Source organism: Papilio polytes, unplaced genomic scaffold (assembly GCF_000836215.1).
Source record: "Papilio polytes unplaced genomic scaffold, Ppol_1.0 DF824080.1, whole genome shotgun sequence".
Classification (NCBI taxonomy): Eukaryota; Metazoa; Arthropoda; class Insecta; order Lepidoptera; family Papilionidae; genus Papilio; species Papilio polytes.
Window position 1 is genome coordinate 105,010 of NW_013525124.1, and position 19,835 is coordinate 124,844.

At 34.5% G+C, this 19,835-nt stretch overlaps 5 protein-coding genes across 6 annotated transcripts in view; 2 read left to right on the plus strand and 3 right to left on the minus strand.

The window, feature by feature from the left end:
* Positions 1–1,260: 1,260 nt before the first annotated feature.
* LOC106100051 (zinc finger protein 25-like) lies at positions 1,261–8,724 on the plus strand. Its single transcript, XM_013278788.1, has 7 exons — positions 1,261–1,549; positions 1,693–1,837; positions 2,615–2,725; positions 4,407–4,574; positions 5,700–6,516; positions 7,480–7,576; positions 8,430–8,724. The coding sequence occupies exons 1-7, from the start codon at positions 1,394–1,396 to the stop codon at positions 8,586–8,588; spliced, it is 1,653 nt and encodes a 550-aa protein (XP_013134242.1). The 5' UTR covers positions 1,261–1,393; the 3' UTR covers positions 8,589–8,724.
* Positions 8,725–10,650: 1,926 nt separating this feature from the next.
* Positions 10,651–11,804, plus strand: LOC106100003. The gene is made up of 3 exons (XM_013278717.1): positions 10,651–10,819; positions 11,027–11,210; positions 11,566–11,804. The coding sequence occupies exons 1-3, from the start codon at positions 10,738–10,740 to the stop codon at positions 11,780–11,782; spliced, it is 483 nt and encodes a 160-aa protein (XP_013134171.1). The 5' UTR covers positions 10,651–10,737; the 3' UTR covers positions 11,783–11,804.
* Positions 11,805–13,412: 1,608 nt separating this feature from the next.
* On the minus strand, positions 13,413–15,839 carry LOC106099986 (zinc finger protein 585A-like). The gene is made up of 2 exons (XM_013278696.1): positions 15,391–15,839; positions 13,413–15,301 (listed from the first exon to the last, which is right to left on the minus strand). Exons 1-2 carry the CDS (start codon positions 15,419–15,421, stop codon positions 13,818–13,820), a joined length of 1,515 nt encoding a protein of 504 aa, XP_013134150.1. The 5' UTR covers positions 15,422–15,839; the 3' UTR covers positions 13,413–13,817.
* On the minus strand, positions 15,760–16,862 carry LOC106099989 (zinc finger protein 573). The gene has a single exon (XM_013278699.1). The coding sequence runs from the start codon at positions 16,825–16,827 to the stop codon at positions 15,856–15,858; it is 972 nt and encodes a 323-aa protein (XP_013134153.1). The 5' UTR covers positions 16,828–16,862; the 3' UTR covers positions 15,760–15,855.
* A 210-nt stretch (positions 16,863–17,072) lies between these two features.
* LOC106099984 (gastrula zinc finger protein XlCGF26.1-like) overlaps positions 17,073–19,835 on the minus strand; it is a 35,091-nt gene continuing 32,328 nt past the window's right edge. The window contains exon 5 of one of the 2 annotated variants that reach the window (XM_013278693.1): positions 17,073–18,279. In XM_013278693.1, the coding sequence (XP_013134147.1) occupies positions 17,177–18,279 (1,103 nt within the window). In that variant the 3' untranslated portion in view covers positions 17,073–17,176. Of the gene's footprint in view, positions 18,280–18,338; positions 19,780–19,835 lie in introns of those variants that run through there. The other variant, XM_013278691.1, reaches the window with a different exon arrangement.

The following is a 19,835-nucleotide window of genomic DNA, read 5'->3' on the forward strand; positions in this document are numbered from 1 at the left end:
AAATAAGTTTATCGCACTATAATTAACAGAATAAAACATGGTATATGACATTCAAGTCTAAGACCTAATATTCCCTGGATAGGTTGTTTTATTCAGACTTGTGCGTGTTGATGTTACTCTCTTAGTACTCATTTAATTGTCTTTTTTGAGTTTCCAACATCAACTATAAGCGCAAAAATAACGAAAACAAATAGGCACAAAATACCACCGCTTATCGGCTATCCAGTGGAATGTAGAGGTTTTGTAAGTCTTCAAGCAATATCGAACTTTGTGCAAAGAAGATAATATTGCACGTAGTTTTTTTGCAAAAGACAATGTTATATCAATGTATCTAGCAAATATGTTTCGGAAATGGAAGCATTTTTATTTCTCCCTGTAATATAGAAAATAAATGGTCGGTTACTGAATACTGTTTTATTTTTTGTACTCAAGACCACACAAGACGGGCGTCAAGTGGGAGCAACTCGATTCTTCTGATACAAGGCCTATTTCGTACAAAGTACGGTGGGACAAAGAGGAATGGGCTGGGGATGGAACGAAAAGGGATGAGACTCAGACTTAAGGTAGGCATCTGCAAATACGGATGTCTAAGCAGCGGTCGTTTCGCTACTATGGCGAATTCTGGTGGCCACTTTTTCGTTTGTCGCCATATACTTGAGTCGCACCACTGGTAGGTACAGAAAAATAGAAAACATACAGACAATTGAGTACTTCCTTCTTTTGGGAAGTCGGTCAACAATGTTAAATACTATCTATTGCGGTCAAAAACATCATTCAAAGCGCCTGGATCGGACATATTTAGAAGGAAGAAAATTTTTAAAAGATAATTCCTCTATATAGAGATGATATCTATAGTCACATCCTATCAACAGTGTTGCCAATGCTACAGCAATTGCCGTGTTCTACGGCTTTCAGGTAAAAAAAAAAAACAATTATACCTAGATGGCTTTTGAATGAATAATAAAATTAATCATTGATCCGCAATGATTTCTACCGAGAATAATAAAATTCAAATAAATTATTCACGCTTAAAATATCGTATGATTTTATATAACACACAGGGACAATTTCAATACAATTCACTGATGATAAAAACATCTAGCAAGTGTTTTTTTTCTTTTTTTAAGTACACCTAAGTTTCACCATCGATCTTTTTTCATACAAATACGGCCTTTTGCACAATGTATTCGTCCCCCGGCTTGCTCTGGCTGGGTAAAAATTCTCATTGGCAACATTGATGATAATTTACGTCAAAATGAAATTTCTATTTTGTCTGTGATTTTCCGTGACCCTGACCGTATTTGTTGATTTTCATGCATTTATACCGATAATAAAATAAACAGAGCAGTCTTAATCATGTATAGAATCATAGAATAATTTACAAATCGATAAAATGAGTGTTAAAAAAGGTAAGGGTCCCATTTACGACCCAGGCTTGTGTCGATGTTGTGGCATCATGAAGAAATGCCGCGTCTTGAATGTGGAATATGACTTCATGGGCGTTAAAGAAGTATACTCCGACATCATGGTTGATTGCTTCGGCCTTTTGGTGAGTTTTATCTTTCGATAGTTCTTCGTTCAAATATTGGTTTAACTATTATAAGTGTTTAATTAGAGCAACAGTTGATTTACACAAACAAGCACCAAATATGAGAAAAAAATCCCGCGTTTTTAATTAATTTTTCTCCTCAGCTATCTCACTTAGAAGGCAAGCCAACGGAGCGTTTAGTTTGTGCGACGTGTGTGATGAGGTTACGTGATGCACACAGCTTCAGGCAGCAAGTAATACGTTGTGAGGAGGCATTTCTACAAATACGGATGTCTGAAGATCCTCAAAGTATGTTCATATTTTGTACAGTTAGTGCCCTTCGTGGTGTTACACTTACAGAAATATTGCTTTATTCCTTGCAACAAGACAAACTCTTGCTAATAACCTATTTCTTTAGTTGCTCATTGTCTCAATATGAATGATATATTGAAACCACAGTAGCATATTTGGTGGAGGAGACACATGAAAAAGGTAATATTCTTTTTCTGTGTGTCTCCTCTGTTATTTTTTTTTTTAATAACATAAGGTGGCAAACAAGCAAGCGGTCACCTCAGTCCGAATTGACCGCTGCCCATAGACATCCGCAATTGCAGATGCGTTGCCTACCCTTATCCGACGGACGAGGAGACGCACATAAAGAGGACATTTCCCCTTCCTATGCATCTCCTCTACCGTCAAATCCACTTCCTCTTCCCAGCCTCTTCTTATAAGAAAAGGGTGGTAAAGAGAAAGGGACTAAAATTAGGCCTCCGGCACCACACTCATCAGACGAAACACGGAATTGCTTCCATTTCACGCCTGTCTTCTGTGTGGTCGTGGTATTACTGGGGGCGTGCCGGCCTATTCGTGCTAAGATGTTAAAGCAGGCACTACCACTAATTAAAGATAGATAATGCAACATGCACAAGTCTATGGCTAGACTAGATGTCACAATTCAGCAAATTTGTACCACTGCCTGCTTTTTATACTTCAATAGTACACCAAATACAAGATCGTAATAAACTGAACTATTATTATTTTATGTGGATGAAGTTTGAGTTATTTTAACATATCTATGTTTTACAGAGAGTGAATCATATTCAGGGATTAAAGTAACGGTGGTGAAAGAAGAGGTATATGAGCCCCAACCTTGCTCACCAACATCCCCTACTGGTGATACTGCTGATACAGCTGATGGTAAGTAAATTTTGGTAAAACTGGTATATATTTTAAAATTTCAATAAGATATGTTGAACCATTGCAGAATGGTTGAGTAAACATTAAAAAACTAAATTAATGAATCCCACGGGAACCGTAACTATTCCCAGGATAAAAAGTAGCCTATGTGTTTTTCCAGACTATGCTCTAAACCTGTGCCAAATTTCATGGAGATCCATTCACCTGTATGGGCTACAAACGCTAACAAACACCGATACATTGTAACTTATGCATTTATAATATTTTTATGATTATAAGATTCACAATCAGCGAATTTTTCTGCATCGTTAATAAATAATGAAGTAAGCAGAATTATAGTAATTTTATTCTAGAACCAGTCTAAAAGTCTCTCAAATGAAATTATTTTCAGGATTTGTTATTATGTGTTTCTAAAAATGAAACCTTTAAATGGCTCTCCTGAACATTTAACCTAATAACGCTTAAAACAAATAGCATTTCACCCATCAATATTATTTATTTAGAAACTAGCTTATGCGCGCGACTCCGTCCGCGTGGAAATAACAAAAAACAAAAGTGAATAGCCTATGTGTTCTGTGTCAAATTTTATCGAGATCCATTCAGCCATTTAGACTACAATTATTTAACTACAATTAGTATGATGTTTTATGTTAGTTAAAGGTCACTGCACATTGACCTCATTGTACAACATCTAAAATTGTGTAATACACTGTTTCAAGTGAATAAATGTAAACTATTACGATTTTGTTCTATAATTTCTTTATTTGTTCTTTTACTCAATATATATACAATTTATTACAAGAGCTCACATTTACATTGTTACTTGCTTTGTATCATATCTTGCACTCATTAGGTTTACGCCTATCATTGGATTTTTATTACTTTTTTAATTTGTTTTGTGGTGACTTGTCAGTGGCCAGTATTAACATAAGAATCTTTACCTAAATAAATACTTACTAAACTTACTAAATACTTCAAACCTCGGTAACTTAAAAACCTCTATAACTTCAAAAAATAATATGTTCCCTTCCCATCAGAGCCCAAAACCTCTACAACATAGACTCTTAATAACTTGAAACCTCTATAACTTAAAGTATATTGTATTTCCCTTGGTCTTTAACTTAATGAGGTTCTACTGTAATTATAATACAAATGGTGTGCTAATCTATTGCCATCTGTTTATCAATATAGACTGACCTTACAAGATATTTGAATATTTTTATACCTTTTACACTGCATTGATATAACAAAAATATAATATCTATACTATTATAATAAAGCGTAAACACATACTTCTTTGTTGCCTAAGATGTCAGCAATTACAGCATGTTTTTGAATAATTCTCATTTTAATAAAAAGCCCTACACTTATGTTATGCTTTAGGCTATATATTATATATTCTCACGCCATTAAACTTAGGGGGGTAAATATTTTGGACAAAAACCCTTATTTGGGAAAGAGATCATAAGTTGCTGCCAACATCAAGGAAGCAAAGTTGTCACAATTTGTCATCATGTCATATCATTTCGACAGTTGCTATTAATAATTTGACAAATGTAAACAATAAATAAAATTTTCATAATTTCATGTGGACGAAGCCGCATGGGAACAGCTAGTTGTTGTATATTTAAGCTGTGTTAATCTAAGTTCTATGCTAAGGTGATATCTCTAATAATTACAGATAACCACTTAAATTATGCATCATCAGATGATGACAGACCACTTTTATTGAAGAGGAAATCTGAAGATATAAATAGTAAAGCAGAAATAAACAATCAACCAATTGACAATATAAAGAAAGTGAAATTAGATCAAAAGGATGTACCAACTGTAAAGATGATCAACAAAAGTATGTATATGTTTTATTTATTTTTATACTATGAGGTGGCAAACGAGCAAACGGCCACCTGAAACCACCGAAATAGTTAAACGACCCCATAGACAGCCGCAATTGCAGATGCGTTGCCTACCCTTAAACGGAGGAGACGGACATAAAGAGAATATTTCCCCTTATGTGTCTCCTCCACCGTCAAAATCACTTTTCCTTCCTATCTTATCCTCTTAAGAATAGGGTGGAAAGAAAAAGGGACTAAAATTAGGCTCTGGCACCAGTTATCAGACTGTACATAGAATTCCTTCCACTTGACGCCTGTCTTCTGTGTGGTTGTGGTATTTACACTGGGCAAGCCAACCCATTCATGTGAAGATGTTAAAGTGGGCTCTACCATTTTTATATTTAAAATATATTCATCATCATCACCAGCTCATTATACATCCTCAATGAGGGGGAGCCTAATAAGGGGTGACCAGGCCTTAGTCAACCATGCTGCACTGCTGGTTGACTTTACACATATCTTTGAATTTCTTTGCCGATATGTGCAGGCATCACAATGTTTTCCTTCACTGTACAAGTCGGGTTATGTACATATGAAACTAGATAAATCGAAAATCACATTGTTCGTATTTGAATCCGAGGCCTGTAGATTACAAGTGAAGTGCTCAAAACCAGCCACCGATGCTCTTTAAGAGTGTACATTGACCAAATACTAAAATTATCTTATTTACAAACAACCAATTAAAAAATCTAAATAACTAAGTAGTGTGTGTTTACGCTTTATTACCAGCTTTCGCCCGCGATTCTATTCGCATGGGATTTAAAAAAGAAAAAGTAGTCTATGTTCTTTCCGTTTATGTTTTATCTGTGACAAATATCATCAAGGTCTGTTGAGTCTTAGGAGATAGCTTCTAATGTCCACCTAAATCTTCGTAAAATATCTTACTAGTATTATAAATGTTTGGATGGAGGTTTGTAACTTAAATTGCTAAACTGATCTCAATGAAATTTGGCATAAAAGTAGAGGATAGTCTGGAAGAATACATAGGCTTACTTTCTTTTGTTTTTAATTCCAAGCAAACGAAGTTATGGGCGAAAGCTAGTATAACCGTAAATAATGTTATGTAAATTCTTTTCCAGGACTACCAATGTCTAAAGTCCAGCAATTAATGCGTGAAAGAGACCCATCGTATAAAATAGAGACAAATATATTAACAATAGTGGAGAATTCATATGTTTGTCCGTTCAAATGTAGACATAATAATTTACTATGTTATTATTGTGGTGAATTCTTTCATGATCCACAACTTTTAAGGCAACATACTGCGGAAGTCCATCATCCGAGGAAATTCAAAGTTTGCAACCACAGAAATATAATGGTCAAATTAGACATGACAAGAATAGATTGTAGATTATGTGATGTGAAAATCGATACTTTAGATGATTTTAAATTGCATATAACAGATGTGCATAATAAAATATTCTATTTAGATATAAAAGATGTTGTGTTGCCGTTCCGTCTGTCTAAAGATGAGTTGAAATGTGCTAAATGTGATATGGTTTTTCCGTATTTTCATGCTTTGAACAAACATATGAATCAACATTATAATAATTTTGTATGTGAGACTTGTGGGTTAGGGTTTGTTGATAAGGGTAGGTTGGGGATGCATCAACTGCGTCATGAAATTGGTGATTTTCCATGTGAGATATGTGGGAAAGTTTTCAAATCGGACCAGAATAAGGAAATACATATAGACAGGGTACATAGGAAGCGTGCTAGAGTTTTCTGCCCCAAATGTGATGTGAGATTGATGACCCATCAACAGAAGTTGAAGCATTTAGTTGAAGTGCACGGGGAGGAGCCGTTGAGTTTTCCATGTAATTTGTGTGACAAAGTCTTCGATGCGAGACGTACACTTACAACCCATAGGAGGAAAGAACATCTGAGGGACTTCAGGTTAGTGGTGAAAATTATAATTATAAATAGCTTTTGGTTAGCGTGGTATGGACATGTTATGCGACGAAATGATGGGGACATAAACCAGAAAGTGTTGAGATTGAATGTGGATGGCTACAAAGGAAGAGGAAGACCGAAGAAAGTATGTATGGATTGTGTGAAAGAAGATATGCTTAAGAAAGGAATGTATTCAGAGATGACGGCTGCTAGAGGTGTATGGAAGAGCAGCACATACTGTGCCGACCCTCCGTAAGGGATAAGGGCAAGTGGATGATGAGCTTTTGCCCGCGATTTCGCCTGGAATTAAAAAAAAACAAAAGTTAGTAGATAATATGTTCCAGACTATCCTCTACATCTATGACAAATTTCATCGAGATTTATCCTTAAACAAGCATTTATGTTAGTAAGACTAGCTGTTGCCCGCGACTTCGTCCACGCAGTATCAAGATAAAAATAGGCTATTATTGCCTGTCTATGGCAGCTACCCTTAAGTGAAAGTCCCGTTAAAATCGGCTCAGTCGTTTCGGAGGTTACCTGGGACAAACGCGGCTTGCGGACAGACAGACAGACAAAAAAAATTAAATGCAAATTTTGTTATCAGCAACGCAAATACATCATATTCCCGAAATCTGGAATTTTTCTTTTGATATTACAAACGGATAATCCAATTTTATTATATGTATAGATTACTATTTCGATGAATTTTTTTACTTTTTAAAAGTGTATTTTTATTCCTGTATAGGTATGCAATTAGTACAGCCGGTTACCCTATTAATTAAGCTATATATAACTTGAGTGCGAAGGGACCAGCTGAAAATCAGCGCAGGAACGGCTTTGTCCCTCCTGCATACTAAGCTGGCTACCTTTTGTCACGTGTTTTCTTTAGAATAAGTCTGTTTATGTAATTCCTACTTTGTGGCAATAAATACGTATTCATTCATTTAATTTTTTTTATATTTGTAGATATGAATGTAGTTACTGCGGACACAAGTTCTTCACGAAGTTTGCTCTCAACAATCATTTGCCAACTCACACCGGGGAGAGAAACTTCAAGTGTAAAGTTAGTATGTTTTATATTATTATTTAGTATGTTTTTTTTTTTAATATAATATGAGTTGGCAAACTCGCAAATGGCATGAATCCACCGAAATGGAAAGCGACCGCTGCACAAAGACATCCGCAATTGCAGCGCTGCCTACCCTTCACTGTCGGAGGAGACGCACATAAAGAGGATATTTTCCCTTCCTATGCGTCTCCACCGTCAAATCCACTTTTCCTTCCCCTCCTTTCCACTTAAGAAAAGGGTGGAAAGGGAAAGGGACTAAAATTGGCCACCGGCATCACACTCATCAGACTGTACGCGGAATTGCTTCCACTTCACGCCTGTTTTCTGTGTGGTCGTGGTATTGGTGGTGGCGAGCCCTGCAGTGCGAAGATGTTAAAGCGGGTTCTACTACTGTTAAAGTAATGTGAAGTGGAAGTAATTCCAGATTTTCATGCCCATTTTATTATAAGAAAGAGTTAGTTTTTAGCTTAGCTTTGTAGTTTTTAGGACTTTAGGACGGGAAGGGAAAGTGGATTTGGCTAAGGAGACAGGAAGGGGAAATATCTATATCTGTCAATTAAGGATATGCAACGCATGCGATTGCGGATGTCTTGGCAGCAGTCATTTCGCTTTTTAGGCGAATTTAGGTCGCTCGTGTTTAAAAATATGGGAAGGGATAGTGGATTTAACAGAAGAGGGGATTCATAGGACGGGGAAACATTTTAGTGTGTTTAAAGTTAACAACGCATTTGGAAATGTCTATACACTGATTGTTTCGCTATTTTGGCGAATTTAATTAACTGTTTTCATATGTTAAACAGTTTTACTACTGTAAAATCATGTAAAACTGTGTTATTTCTATTCCTAGGTGTGTGAGAAATCTTATCCTCGTATGAAAACTTTGAAAGACCATATGCGGATACATACGAACGACAGACGATATCGATGTCACGTTTGTGGTCTAGCTTTCATACAAAATTGTAGCCTTAAAGGGCATATGAAAAGTCAACATCCAGAATATGGATAAAGAGAGTTTATCCAGAATAAGACTATCCCAGATAATGTTACTCCGAACCATAAGTTAGTTAGAATTTGAAAGAGTTTAAAAATATATATAGAGGAGGCTTAGTTGACACTTCACATGAGATATTTACATACAATATAGTATGTCTAAATAATTTAGATTAGTTTGACAATTCATTTCAAATTTAGTAGGGATGGGTTGTGTAATCAGTCATGAATCTTATCGATATTCGATTTTTATTCTTATACAAGTTGGAATCGATAGATTTGTAGTTATAACTTATGAATTAAAAAAAAACACTGGTTTCTCAAATTATTAATTACCATAACAAATAATGAGAGTAAATAAATGTTTATTACTACTACAGCCGTACGTAATCGAATTGGATTTCGCTATCATTTCTGTCATCGTTAAATTCTCTACACTGTAATCAATACTAGAATTGTCCTCTAAATTAGTTAATAAAAAAAATATTTTTAGTTGAGTTTGATAATTATTTAAACCGAATATCGATAGTTCATAATTGTTCGCTGCGTGTTTCGTCAATACGATACCTGTCTATTAAGTACATTTGCCTTCATACAAATTGATTTCGATACTTCATATGCGTCATTTATCAAACTAATCTATCTTTTTTAGACAAACTATAATTGCATCGAAATTAATTTCCAACGGTGACACTAAATATTTTATTTTTGTGGCACTGTTTATTTTATTTTTATAACAAGAAATGGAGCTTACAATTTTGTAAAATGTTTTATAACATGTCAATATAGAGGTGACAGTAAACTTGACAACTGACAGTACCTGTCATAGAAAGTACCGGTGGAAATTTTGGTCACTGCCTCGTCTATATATTTTTAAATGTCTGGAATATGATATTATGTTATTTTTAGAGTTTTTTTTATTAAAATCTAATTCCTACTATTAGCTTTTTCATTGACTCGTATTTTGTAAGTTAAATTAAATCCCTGTTGTAAGGTTTTATGATTTTTATATACGGACTACTGAAGAAAATGCATTTTTTGTTCTGTGTTTGTAAATTCAAGATGGTTATGACAAGATTCGTGGAAGACATTTTTGTCTGTCAGGGTTTGTCAAATGAGACCGAAGAAAGTATGGATGGATTGTGTGAAAGAGGATATGGTTAAGAAAGGAGTGTATTCAGATATGGCTGATAGAGATGTATGGAGCAGCACATACTGTGCCGACCCTCCGTAAGGGGTAAGGGCAAGTGGATTATGATGAGGGTTTGTCAAAATGTAACACTAGCTGTTGCTAGCTTCGTCCACGTGTAATAAACTCAGCGATAACGTAGCTTTATGGTGAAAGAATTTTTGAATTATGTACAGTAGTTTTTGAGTTATATTATTATTTACAAAAATTCAAATTTTTCCTCTTTATAGTATAAATGAAAAATCCAAGATGGCCGTCATTATAAAAATAAAAGACACATATTTACTTTAAAAAATTGCTATTAAATGAAATTTAAAACTTGAATTGCTAAAAGTAGGAATGGACTTTTTTTTAATATAGTTTTTTTTGTATAATTTTTATCTTTAATTAAAACAGTTATCATGCCCCTTGTAATCTTAAAGTATTTCTTAAAATATATGGCAATAATTTTTTGTAAAGAATCTACTGATTATATTTGTGTAATGTAAATAAAAATATATTTTGTTATTGAAAATTATTTGTTTTATTTATACTGATTTTCCTTACAATAAAATAAGCAATTTCTAATTAAATAAAATGAGGACAAGCTAAATACATAATACATTAATTTAAAAAAGAAGTAATGCGCTAATTTATTTACATTCTTATTTGTTTATAATAAAACCACTGATCTGTATAAATAGATAGGATGCTGAAAACCTTTTGGTACGTTTCGACTTATACGCACATTATCGATAATAGCAGTTAAATCTATTATTAGATCGATTACTTTAGCACGACCAACCAAAAACATCATTAAAATGGCAAGAATCAAATATACACAAAACAGCATGTCCATTTGTAGAGATCAGTGAATAAAACTTTTGGATGCGTGATTACAGACGTTAAAACAATAATTGACATTTGACAGATTAAATTGTCAATTTTTAAATTCCCTAATGTATTGATTTTTTTACAAATATTTCAATAATTAAAAATGACCACAAAACAGAATGACGAGGATGAAATGGAATGTAAAAGGGCGGTAAGACATAAACCGGATATGACAGTTACTGAAGGTTAGAATTAAAATAAAAGAAAAATCGAATAAGGAAGTTTTAGACTTGAGAAACTAAAGAATTAAAAAAAAGATAGTAGCCTATGTGTTCTACCAGACTATCCTCTACATTTGTACCAAATGTCATCGAGATCTGTTCAGCAGTTTAGGTTACAAACTAACAAACATCCATCTAAACTTTCGCATTTATAATAAGTATGACGTACAGAGATCGCAAGAGCTATCGGCAATAACTACAGAACTGTGCCAGCATTTGAGAAGGGTTTATTCGACTACGTTCTGACCAAACATTACTCATTGGAAAGGAACCAGTATCTGCAATGTCGCTGGTTGGAATACAAAAGAGGCTATGAGAAAAGAGTCTTTGCTCCCTTCCAGTTTCCCAGCCACAGGTTAATCTAATTTATAGCGTAACTAAGAATATAAAAATCATGCTATATGAAAAAAGGAATTATTTTTTTGCGTAGTTTGAGTGTATGTAAGTGATTGTAGCTCCCTCTGGCCAAGATCTTTATGCTTTCATTTGCAGTCAATAGATGGCGCTATTTCATGTTTTAAGCCTGTCGGTCTGTGTCGGTTTTTAAATACAATAGAACCTCGATAAGCTAAAGTCCAAGTGAAACAGAAAATATTTTAAGTTATAGAAGGTTTTAAGTTACCGAGGTTTGAGTTATCGAGGTTCTATTGTATCAGGTTTCCTTATGTTTGTTTCGCTTTGGTAGGTTAATAAATTATTACTTTCTTAAGGGATCTTCATTTTCACAACGGGGCGGTGCGGTTTCGTCCCGCGGAATCAATACATCGGCGTACAGATCATCGCATGCAGTTGCAGCCCGGCCCTGGCGTTGACAGATATGGTCAGATGCCTATCCCGTACGAACTGTTCATGAAGAGAGGAGAAGATAAAAAGGAGAGGAAAGAGAGGAAGAATATACATAAGACGGAGAAAAAGACAGAGAAATAGAATTAAAACGTTACACATATTTTTTATTTTATTTAATTACACTTGAAAAAAATCGTGCCTTTTTTCCTATTAAGGAATGAGAAATGTTATTTGCACTTCTCAATGACATGGGCGTCACCAGCAGATTGTTTTTTTTACACTAACTTTAAAAAAACTAACCTATGTGTTCCTAAATATTTATGCCAAATTTCATCAAGATCCGTTCAGCAGTTTAGGCTATAAACTCTAGCTGGTATTTGTCCATCCATCTACACTTTCCCATTTATATTTAGCAATATATTTTACATTTTACGTCTTCACAGATGTGGAGAGGATTGCTGTATTCAGTGCAAGCAATGAAATAAAAAAGCAGTATTCTTTAATTATTTTATTGGCACATTTGTATGTATTCTCTTAACATGTTTACGTAATGAATCCTTCGTCGCAAACAGCGTGTCACACGCCTCACATAAAACTTGCTTCTCTTTAGTGTGCGTCACTTTATGCCTCGTGACGTCAGACTTGGCATAGAATAAACGATGGCAGATATCACATTCAATATTCTTTTCCTTCTGGTGTACATTTTTGACATGATTATTTCTTAAACTCCTCGTTATAAAAACTTTCGAGCAAACTTGACATTTATGCTCTGGCTTTGGTAAGCCGTGCGCGTCAACTAAATGTTGCGTTCGAATATTTTCTTGAGAGAAACGTTGTTGACAATATTTACAAGGGAATCTAAATTTTTTTGCTATTTCTTTCTTATGGATAGATATATCGTGGCGTTGTTTTTCAGCGTTCGTAGGGAATGTTATATCACAGTTTTTACAACGCCATATTCGATGCGACCTACTTTTATGTAGAGTTAAAAGGACAGAGTTTGAGTATGTCGACCCACATATGGAACAGATATGCTTTTTATAATGTTTATTCATATGAACGTTAAGAGGACGAAAGGAATCGAATGATTCATTACATAATTGACATTGAAGGTGCCGGTTGATTTTGAACGGCATTAGTAAATCGTCGTTCAAATTAAATTGTATATTATGATTTTTTAGATGGTGACGTAATTCAATCAAATTATTCAATTGTTTCTCACATAATTTGCAGAATAGTTGAGTTATATCAACTTTAACCATTCTATTCTGTTGGCGTATGATTTTTTCATTTAATTCCTTGAGCGTGTGTACTTCAGCATGCAGTCTTAGTTCGTCTATATTAATAAAACTTTCTTTGCAAAGATAACATCTGTACCAACTTCTGTTCCATTGAAACACGCAGACGGTGGAGTTGGAGATTATATTAAGTGTATCTTTCCTCATCAATGTCGCGTAGCTGCGGGCGCTTAATATTTTCTTTTCTAACTTCGGCTGTACTGAAAACAATTGGGAAGTTGAAATCATAGTTTAAATAACCAAATGTGTTTTTTTACTTTTTACTTTACCATGGTTACCATTATTAGGGTTGAAAAGATATTTGGAAGCTTTATTATTCTTTTTTAAGCGCTTAAACAAGACAAATTCAAATTAAATCGTACCACAATTATTGGTGTTATTTCTTTCCATTTCTTCATTATTAATTTCCAATTGTTCCACTTTAATAAATGATTCCTCTATATCTTCATTACAATTATTATAATTTCCTGTAACAATAAAGGAGTTTACAGTCTGGTTATAGACGAAATCTGGCTTCAAAATTTCATAGAACAATGTACAATCAGACAAGCTTATGAATCGGTGAGAGGAGTACTGGTATTGCAGTTCTGTCAGAAAATATTGAAAACTATATGAAAGAAAGAATGACAACACATGGGTGTCGCTAGGAGGAGGCTGTCGTAATTTAGTTTGATCAGCCCTACTGGATCAGACATCCTTGTCGGTACATACCTGTGATAAAATATAACCTCAAAAACTCATCACGTCCAATACATAACAAAGTATAATGATTCATGGTTTAGAAATAAATATCATATTACAATCAATTTTCTATATTATAGAAATTTATTTAATTAAGTATATGTTATCTAAGTTAGTTATATTTGAATTATTAATATTTAGACATTATGTTTTCTAGCGAGATGTTTGTCTAGAAACAGCTGACTACTGTATGATATTGTACAAATGGAGCATGTGAAACCCAATACAGAATTTCTTATATTTCGATGGACCCTTGTTATATGATTATACTTTCCGGACCGAGACTTAAATGATTTCCCACAAAAAGTGCACAAAAAGCTATCACCACCACTTGCAAAATTATGAACTACTAATTGATGCTTCTTCCTCATCTCCCATGATGAGAAACGTGGCTTATCTTCGCAGTACACACATGCATACCGTTTAGAAGTATGTTTTGTTTTTAAATGATCATTTCTTTCCAATAAATTTGAGAAAGTAGCTGAACATCTTGAACAAGAATATTTGTTCTCATGCGGTATTTTATTGTGAGCTATCAATTCAGATTCCGTCAAAAAACCTTCACCGCAAGTATCACAAACATAGTTATCGAAGTGACTTTGAGTGTGTTTCTTCAAAATATCGAAATTTATGGAGTAATTGTTACAGATTGCACAGTTCCATGAGGATCCGTCGTCCAATTTAAACGGGAGTAGACCGTTCTCAGCATCAGAATTTATAGGTTGTTCATGTTCATTCTTTAAATGATCTACAAGAATGTCTAATTTATCAAAAGCTTTCGAGCATAGTTTACATTTGAGATCAGTTATATCAACATTCAGAAAGCCTCTTTTTAATTTCTTATAAAATGCATTTTTAACATCGTAAGTCTTATGCTCTGTCGCCATGTGATTCCGAAAGAAGACAGGATTTCGTGTCTTAATTCGACAGAAGATGCAAAACAAATTACTCATCCAAGTCCTGAAGGGATACGCTGTTGAACACTGCAATATTATTTCTGCGTTACTTCTCGGTTGCATCACTCGTCCGTTCCGAGGAATGTAAGCCGATTTAAAACATTTCACTTGTCTCTGATGATCCCTCAACGCTTGATAAGATATGAAGGTAGTTCCACATTTCTCGCAATTGTAATCCATGAAGTGGGTAGTTATGTGATTTTTGATCTCGATGAATTCAGAATAAGTTTTACCGCATGTAACGCACATCCAATGGTCGTTAACAAACTTGTAGGGTAGGACGCCAAAGCTGGCTTTTAAATTAACTGGTAAATTGTGTTTTTGTGCGAAATGGATCATTAGATCATTTACATTTTCCAACGTTTGTGTACAAATCTTGCATTTCAGATTACTGATATCTATTTTCATCAAATTATGTCTCAGGCCGTAGAATACATTCTTTTTATCAGGATTAATATGATATTTATCACTATGTTCTCTTAATTCAAAAAGACTTTCAAACTTTTTATGGCAATAGGCGCATAGTACTTGATTATATCTGGTTTTGAATGGATACGCTGTGGAATGGTCCAATATAAGTTCTGCATTTTTTCGCTGCGGTATGGAGTAGAAAAAAATTACTTTCTTTTTTTCCGAACCCTCGTGCCTGCTTGTTGATCTCGCCCCTAAAAACAGAAAAATCATTCAAGTGCTAAAATTCTTCTAGTTTTAAAAAGGGAAACTAAAAAACAAAAAAAAATCAAAACTTTCCTACAAATTTGTCTAATCGATCCTGACATGGTCATCGTTTTCTGATTCCAGCAAAGCAAGAAACCATTTCGATGGCTCCTGCGTAGACTATTGTAAGTCACAATTTTGCGTTTTACACATTGTGTTGTTTTCAAATGAACTTGTTTTCTGTTGTCCCTAGAAAGTAAGGTTAGAAAGAATTGTCGTTTTTGATATTCTATCGTATGTTCATAATCGTAATTACTCGTATTTATGTATCATTTACGTAGGAGTCATGGATTTACAATAAAATAACATTTTTCGAATACTCATCATTTTTATTTAGTATATTTTATTATGTAATTATACATTACAATACAATTATACAAAGCTAAGAATGATAAATTAGAAATGAGATCAATTAAATTAATTTGGTAGCTAACCAGTCACACTTTTAAAGAGTTTATTTTCTTCTCCTTGGTTAATTTTTACTTAAGTTCCCTTCTCATTGTTATATAATCTTTGGTACAGAATAGTAAAAACTATGGAGTCGTTTCATATGTTTTATTAGAGACGCTTTTAACATGTACCCATTATTGCAATATGCACAAACAAATTCCTTGCTACCGGTATGCACACGCTTGTGATATTTCAATTTGGACGCTATTTCAAAGCACTTAGAGCATATTTCACACTTATACTTCTCTGTGTGATATTTAGTTTTGTGTTCAGTTAACGCTCGTCGGGTGTCAAAGTTAGCGTTACAAATACTACAAGAAAATGATTTTACTATGCCATGAACAATTTTTAAATGCAACATCTTCGTATGGTGTTCTTTAAATTTATCAGAACAATGCTCGCATGTTCTTCTTTTACCCCCTCCTTTGTGGACTATTGACGTATGGTACTTCAACTGACCGTATTTAGAAAAGACTTTATCGCACGATTTACACGATAGCTTTTTATTTATATGCTTTTCCATATGGCTTGATAGATAATACTGGTTTATAAAACTAACGCCACAAGATTCGCAAACTACCCTCCCCGTGTGGGAGTTCATATGACTTTTTAGTTGAACAAACTCGTGGTAGGTATTCATACAAATATGGCAGGTTAAAAGTCCATTTTTAATTGACAAGTTGTATTCAGTCAAACCATTCTCACCAACAAGAAATGTTTTATTATGATCATTTTCTAAATGTCGTTTTATAGTATTAATATCGGGATATTTCTTCAAACAGAGTCTACATTTTAATATCGATATATCTACCAAAACCATACGCTTTCCGTTCATAATATACTTATTCAAGATCACATCTTTGTCTTCTACTGAATGTGTTAAGATGTGCTCGAGTAAATCTGTTAATTCAGAACAATATTTTTTACAGTAGAAACATTTTAATGTGGCACCCATGTGTGTAAATGGCCTGGCAGTTGTTAAATGAAGCAAGGATGCTGCGTTATTTCTTTCAGCTACCGTCATATGCCATATCCCAGTTGGCAAAGCGCGGCCAGCGTCTGCGGAAGAATAGTATTTTTAAACGTTGACATCATCGTAACCTTGGACATAACCTCTACATTACTAATGCCACTATCATTTTACATACTCAACTTTTCTTACGCTCTTCTAGCTGTTTTAAAACTAACTTCACGACCTTGAGTCGTTTAAATCACGAGTCAAAACACTGTTTACTTAATGAATATTCACTTTTAACCGTTACTGACTAGATTAAAATAAAAATACACTTCTAATTTTACAATCAAAACGACGCTCTGTTCTTTCTCCTGTCGTATTCAATTTCACGCAAAAAAAAGTAGACACAGGGAACTATTTAACCAACATTATAGTCTAGCAAGCATGGACGATGCCAATCTTTCATATGTTTGTTAAAATCGTCTCTATTAGAAAAGCAGCTGCTGCAATCGGAACAGACAAACTTATCTCGTGTATGAACTTGTGAGTGTTGTTTGAGACTCTTCTGGTGTCGATAAGTTTTATTACAGATTTCACATACAAAGTTTCTTTCACCTGTATGTGACACCATATGCTTCTTCAGCGTTGTTACGCAACTGAAACTCTTCTTGCACACTTCGCATTGCGTTTTTAACGTATGATATTTATTTGAATGCATCGTTAACGATCTACGAGTCGGAAATATTAACTTGCATATCTCACATTCGAATGAAAACGTTATCCCGTGAACTTCTTTTAGATGTTTCAACTTTCGAAAATGTTCGGTAAATCTCTCCGAGCAATGTGTACAGCGTAACATACGCAGTTTAGTTCCACCTTGATGATTCTTCTCAATATGGTATTTCAAATTAGATGTTGTTGTGTACACTTTATTGCATTTAGTACAAGGATATCCACCTGGGGAATGTATCTCTATGTGCTGCAAAAGACGTTGATGAGTTAAAAACCCAGCACCACAAGTTTCGCAGACCGCGTTACAAAAATGAACATTCAAATGTCGATTTAAAAGGATGAAAGTTTGAAAGATTTTATCGCAGACGTGACACGAGAATTGTCCATTCTTGAGTGTCAAATTGTAAGCTATAACTCCGTTACCGGAAGGCGTGAAAGTAACATTATGTTCTGATAGATGTTCCCGTATTTTATTAACATCTGTGAATATTCCTTCGCATATTTTGCATTTGAGGTTAGCTATATCAACTTTGACTGTACGTTTGCCTTTGGGAATTAATTCTTTTAATATCGTAGCTTTATCGGGCGTTTTATGAGTAATGGTATGTTCTAGAAGATTGTTGATATCAGAATATTGCTTCTGACAGAAGAAACATTTAAAATAATATCGGCAGTAGACGAAAGGTGTGATTGTCGTGTTTTCCAAGAGCGTTGCTGCATTTTGACGCTCTGATATCGTCAATTCCCAGATGCCGGTAATCTCACTTTTCCTGCTGCCCGTTTGGATTCCTGAGGAGGAAACATTTACAATTTTATCTATTTACTTCTGATTCCTCGGTGATAACGTTTATAGTCACTTTATTAATATTTCCATTTTAGTTAATAAATTGATTCAAGATACCAATTTTGTTTTATTAATTTGAATGCAATGTGCATATAAAAACGGTGATCAAGTCAATACGAAAACATTTACTTAAATAAAACACGCATTTGCTAATTTCGACAACCTAAGTATAAAGAGAAGTTTATGAGAGAATTGGAAAAAAGTCAGAGATTTCTAAATGTTTTGAAAACAATTACGAGGTGGGTAGAATTTTTATTTTTTGTTATTGAAACAAGTAATCATAATAAAAATGTTACATTAAAGTTCTATCTAACTGTACTAATTGACAATTGCGGTAACATTCTTTATGCTGTTCTGTTGATATTGTGGATGCCAGTGCTTCATATGTTTATTGTAATCATTGCGATTGTGGAAACCACTCCCGCACTCTGGACATAGGAACTTCCATACAGGACCGTGGACTCTCATATGCTGTCTCAGTGTTCTCTCATGCATGTACGCCTTCTGACAAATGGTACAGAAGAAGTTCCTCTCTCCTGTATGACCGCGTGCATGCATCTTCAACAAAGATCGTGTCCCGAAACATTTGCCGCAAACTTTGCATTGTATTTCCTGTGTATGCAGCTTCGTTGTGTGTTCTGTCAATGCACGACGCATCGGAAATACCGCTTTGCATATTTGACATTCAAATTTAAAACTGATACCGTGGACGTCCTTTAAATGCGTCATCTTTCGATAGTGTTCCGAGAATCTTTCCAAACAGTGTGGACACTTTAGTGGCTTCATCTTCTTTGTGTTTGATACTTCATGCTTCTTAAATATATGGTAACGTAGTTTCAATTTTGTTGGGAATACGTCTTGACAGTTGTCGCATTTGTGGACACCGTTTTGGTGTACGATGCGATGGTTGAATAATCGTTGGTGCGACATGAAGCCGAGACCACAAGTTTCACAGACAACAGTCATGTGCACATTCATATGCCGATTCAAGAGGAAAAATGAATTGAAAGTCTTGTTGCATTTGTGACAGGATAGAAGTCCGTTAAAAACACTCAAGTTGTAAGCCATAAGTCCATTACCCGCTGAGTTGAAATCCTTTTTATGTGCAACTATAAGATGTGTTCTAATTTCGTCCAAATCTGAATACTTCTGTTCGCAAATCTTACATTTCAATTCCGATATGTCAGCTTTTATAACCCTTTTTCCTTTCCGAAGGTATTGTTTCAGTAGATTACTTCTATCAGGCGCTACGTGAAACTTTGTGTGTTGCAACACTGAGTTTATCTCTGGGAATACTTCATTGCAATAGAAACATTTGAAATTAGCTTGCTGATAAAAGAACGGCTTCGCAGTAGTGAACTCTAGGAATGTTGCCGCATTTTGCCTTTCCGATATTGTCATTTGCCATATACTCGTCTTCGGTCCTTGCTGCTTTGCCATTATCCCTGGGAAAGATAAAAGTTTGTCTCTTAAAGTATTTGCTGTTTAAATTATGATTAAC